The sequence below is a fragment of the Gracilinanus agilis genome, unplaced genomic scaffold, assembly GCF_016433145.1.
Source record: "Gracilinanus agilis isolate LMUSP501 unplaced genomic scaffold, AgileGrace unplaced_scaffold19920, whole genome shotgun sequence".
Taxonomy (NCBI): Eukaryota; Metazoa; Chordata; class Mammalia; order Didelphimorphia; family Didelphidae; genus Gracilinanus; species Gracilinanus agilis.
The window spans coordinates 1-4881 of record NW_025351272.1 but is presented as its reverse complement, the minus strand read 5'-3'; the positions used below and the strand labels follow the sequence as shown (position 1 = coordinate 4881).

The window sequence follows — 4881 nt, the reverse complement described above, 5'->3', positions numbered from 1 at the left end:
AAAAAAAAAAGTCTAATTTACCTTCCTTGGGGGGTGAGGGGTGAGGTAGAGGGTGGCCTGTAAATTCCTCCTGAGAACTGCTCAGGGAAGAAAGAAAGAAATCTCCATTTCCATCTCAGGACTCTGTTTTTAGCTATTATTTTGTTGGTTAAAGAAAACAATCTAATTCTGTCAATTTGATCAAATTCAACCCTTGAGAAGAAAACGGGAAACAGCGAACATAACTAAGGAGCCTGCCAATAAGGCCAACCAGGGCCTGCCAACACACATCGCCCTCGTCTTCTTCGTTTTTTCCCTAGTGAGCCTTCCAAGGGAAGGGGCATACCTCCTCGCTGGGAAGCAGGTTGTCATCTAATTTGAATGCGGTGCCTACACGCCTTCTGACCTGAGGGGGTTTTTCTCCTGAATTCAGCGGGTACTCCTCTGGCATCTTACCAGTGAGTTCCTATAAAACAGGAAGGAAGTGAGATGGGATTAGTGTCACTGAACAGAAAGTGTCCAAACAGGCTCAGGAACGAATGCGAGGAGTGCAGGACACTCACTGCTTCTCGCAGGCAAATCTTCTTAAGCTCCTCCACCTTCTTCAGAAGCTTTTCCTGGAGCAGCTTCTCTTTCTTTCTCAGTTCCATTATTTTCTCTTTCTTCTGTTCCTCACTCACCTCGGAGTCTTGAGAACCTGAAGAAAGAGGGTCAAATATTTATTTCTTTGTTGAAAAAAACAAAACCTTGGGGGGAGAGCAGGGGAGTTTTTTGAGAATCATATTTCCTTCCTTTGTATAGAACAAAGGCCATAGAGTCAAAACCAGCTATTAAGCGAGCGCTTATTTCTTCTCTCCTTGTTTCTAAACATAATCAAAGGAAACAGCAGAACATTTTCTCATGATTCTGGGCATCGCACAGACCCTGGTGCTAAAATGGGCCTGAATAATAATAATAGCTGATCTTTACATGGTACTTTTTTAATGTTTGCAAAGCACTTGATGGGTATTTGACATATATGATCTTATTTTGGCCTCATGACTACCCTGTGAGAAGTGCTATTATTATCCCCATTTTATGGATGGGGAAAACAAGGCTGGGCACAGTTAAGAGACTTGCTCAGGGCCACATGATTAGGAAAGACTTAGAAGTGGGATCTGAACTCGGGACTTCTGGGTTGTGAATCCAGCATTCATTTAACGGTTTCACTTTCTTGAAAACTGCTAAAATAAAGGAGGTCTTTGAAATTGCCCTGGGAAAGGATTTCATTTTCTGAAGGGACAGATGTCCACGGGGATGGGAGGTGGCAGCATTAGGACAATCTAGTTGTTTCATTTGTTTTAACACACACTTTTTAAGCTCCTTCTGTGTGCTAAGAGCTGGAAATACAAAGACAAAAAAGGAAACAGTCCCTGCCCTCAGTTTATATTTTATCAGGTGAGAGGACATGTACATAAAGTATATACAAAATAGATGTAATTTGGGGGTGGAGAGAGGATACTAGAACCTGGGAGGGGATCGAGCAAGGAGGAGAGCTGAAGTGGAGTCTGGCAGGAAGCCTGGGGTTCTACGGGGCAGAGGTTAGATGGGGAATAAATTCCAGGCATGAAGAAAATGATCTTTTGGAAAGCAAGAAGATGGAGGTGACATTTTACATTTGGGAAGGAGCTAGCAGCCTAGTTTAGATCGAATGAGTCAGGTCTAGAGAAGGGACATCCTGGATTCAAATCTGGCCTCAGACACGTCCTAGCTGTATGACCCTGGGCAAGTCACTTGACCCCCATTGCCTAGCCCTTACCACTCTTCTGTCTTGGAGCCAATACACAGTATGGATTCTAAGAGTTTTAAATTAAATGAATAAATAAGTCCCACTGGACTAAACAAAGTTCTTATGGGCAGAATACAAGGGACCAGAAAGTATTCCCAATCTAAGAGTTCACCTGAGGAAATCAAGCTGCCATTGCTTGCCATGATGAACTGATTTTTCGCATCCAGAGTCACCATTTTGGAAACCCTCGGTGTGCCTGTGTCAGTTAGGTCCATGGCGATGTCGTCTAAACTCCTGGCGGAGGGAATTTTTGCCTGCAGGAGTCAAGAGAGAATTCTCCATTGTTATCCCAACTAATGATAAAGAGAAAAAAGAAATGAAAACATCCTAGACTTCTTTCACTGGAGAATGCCGGCTAAAACGCAAATAGTCTCAGATTAAATACAGTAACCAATCTTGGCTCTGAAAGGCAGATGATTTCCCTCTTCTTGGTAGATAGGAGAGGCGAGGAAGACTGAAAAGAGACGCTGGATGCTCTGTTAGTCAGAATGTTGTATATACACTGTTCGATCTGAGTTGGTTTTGCCCAACTATCTTTTCTTTGTTACCTCTGGGTAAGGAACACGACTTCTCCTCTTAGTCAGAATGTCATATGCATTGTTTGTGGTTGTTATTCATCTGCTTCAGTCATGTTTGAGTCTTTGTAAACCCATTTGGGGTTTTCTTGGCAAAGATCCCAGAGTGGTTTGCTATTTCCTTTTCCAGTTCATTTTACAGGTGAGGAAACTGAGGCAAACAGGGTGAAGTGACTTGCCAAAGGTCACACAGTTAGGAAGCAGCTGAGGCTGGGATTTGAACCCAAGTCCTTCCTGACACTATCCACTGCACCTCTTAGCTGCCCCATATGATGTTAGATGTGGGCTGGTTTTTTCATAATCGTCTTCTTCGGTACTCATTTTATCATGACAGCCTTGCAAACCGCTAACTTCAAGATGGACATCAGTTCTTGAGAATATATCTCTTTCACACATATTCTCCCCTTCTCCACCCATCTCCCAAGCAGGGAAAGTGTGTAAAAAAAAAAAAAAGAAAAAAAGGCTTCAGGGCCATCAAAAGAAAATTAATTGTTGGTAGGTTCTCTTCTGCAAGTTAACTTCTCAATTGAATAATTCCCTCTATTTAGAACCTAAATAAGGGAGCTGGAGCTTTCCCCTATAATAATACATCTGGTAACTTACTTTGCTCTGTTTCCTGTCCAAGTAAAACTGGTGTTGACTGATTGCCATCACCCAGATGGATTTGATGAGAGAAGCGTTGGCATACCAGGTCTGCACGAAAAGTCCGCTCTGCCCAAAGGTTCTTCTCGATACTGAAATTCTAAAACGTTCAGGACAAACATTAAAAATGTGTATCTCATTGAAGGGAAAGATGAGGTTTGAACTGTCTTTTTTTTTTAACTTTTTTTTTTTTTTTAGAATTGATACTAAATATTGGTTCCAAGACAGAAGAGCGGTAAAGGCTGGGAAATTGGGATTAAGTGACTTGCCCAAGGTCATACAACTAGGAAGTATCTGAGGCCAGATTTGAACCTAGGACCTCCTTGTCTTCAGGATTGGTTCTCAATCCAAAATCATCTAGTTGCCCCTTGGCTAACTCAGGAAACGTTTCCTTGTATAGAAAGCTAAGTGACTACAGTATAGTAGAAGCAGGATGGACAACCTCCACTGAAAAACCTCTATTCAGGGGCATCAAGGTAGCTCAGTGGATAGAGAATCAGACCTAGAGGCCCTAGGTTCAAATCTGGTCTTTGATACTTCCTAGCTGTGTGACCCTGGCTAAGTCACTTAGCCCCCATTGCCCTTAACTTAGCCCCCATTGCCCTTACTGCTCTTCTGCCTTGGAACCAATACACAGTATTGATTCTAAGATGGAAGATAAGGGTTTTTTTTTTTTTTTAAAAAAAGCCTCTATTGACATGCAATCTTTAAAAAAAAAAATGGACTTAGGAGCAGCTAGGTAACACAGTAGATACAGTACCAGGTTTGGAGTTGGGAGGTCCTAGGTTCAAATCTGACCTCAGACACTTCCTAGCTGTGTGACCCTGGGCAAGTCACTTAACCCCAATTTCCCAGCCCTTTCTCTTCTGTCTTAGAACTGATACTAAGACAGAAGGCAAAGGAATAAGGGGGAAAAAGGAGGGGCTGATTAATATTTCTCTCAAAGGAGATGGAAGATGGAACATCAGAGCCTGAGTTTGTAGATTTACTAGGAAGTTGGGTCCTGAGGATTACTAAGTCCAGTCCCTTGGGTTGACCCATGAGGAATCTGAGGTTCAGGAGAGAGGCTGGCTTGTTTGATGTAATACAGGGAATTAATGGCAGGGCTGGATCTGTAACTAAGGTCCTCGAAGCTGCCAGGCTAGATGACCCACCACACCAGAATTGCCTTCTGTTGTATACTTCTCCATCATTATTATCCATCACACTCTCATTCCCAGACTCTACCATTGGTCCCATTTGGCCTCTTGGTGTTGCTCACACATAGTACCTGTCATCTCCCTCCTCTGTGCCTTTGCACTGGCCACCTCCTATGCCTGGAATGCATTCAAGAGGGTCTTTGTCCCTTGTTACTCTCAAAAATCCATTTTAGCATGAGTTTCTCATTTCTGATTCCCAGCTCCTAGTGCCCTACTCATCGCCCCTTCAAATTATGTTACATTTGTTTGGTAAATAGGCTGATGTTATCTTCTCTGACAAAATGTAGACTCCCTGAAGTCGGGGACTAGTTTCATCTTTGTCTTTACACCTTGAGCACCCAGCACAGTGCCTGTCACCTAGCAGACACTCAAGACTAATATATGGCATTTCAAATTTGTTCTCAAACATTTTCTAGCTCTGTGATTCTGGGCAAGTCACTTACCCACCACTACCTAGCCCTTAATGCAATTTTGTCTTAGAATTGATACTAAGTAGTCCCAGACACTTCCTAGTTGCCCAACCCTAGACAAGTCACTTAACTCCCATTGCTTAGCCCTTACCGCTCTCCTGCCTTGGAACCAATACTTAGTATCAATTTTAAGATAGAAAGTAATGGTTGAAAAAAATTGATTCTAAGAGAGAAAACAAAACCAAAAA

The 4881-nt window shown here is 42.6% G+C and overlaps 1 protein-coding gene across 1 annotated transcript; it reads right to left on the bottom strand.

Annotated features, from left to right (window-relative positions):
• Positions 1–325: 325 nt before the first annotated feature.
• Positions 326–3253, bottom strand: LOC123254330 (FERM domain-containing protein 4B-like; the record flags this gene model as incomplete). Its single annotated transcript, XM_044683371.1, has 4 exons — positions 2986–3253; positions 1920–2061; positions 543–676; positions 326–445 (listed from the first exon to the last, which is right to left on the bottom strand). Coding segments are annotated over exons 1-4 (444 nt in total), but the record flags the coding sequence as incomplete, so codon positions are not given.
• Positions 3254–4881: the final 1628 nt, after the last annotated feature.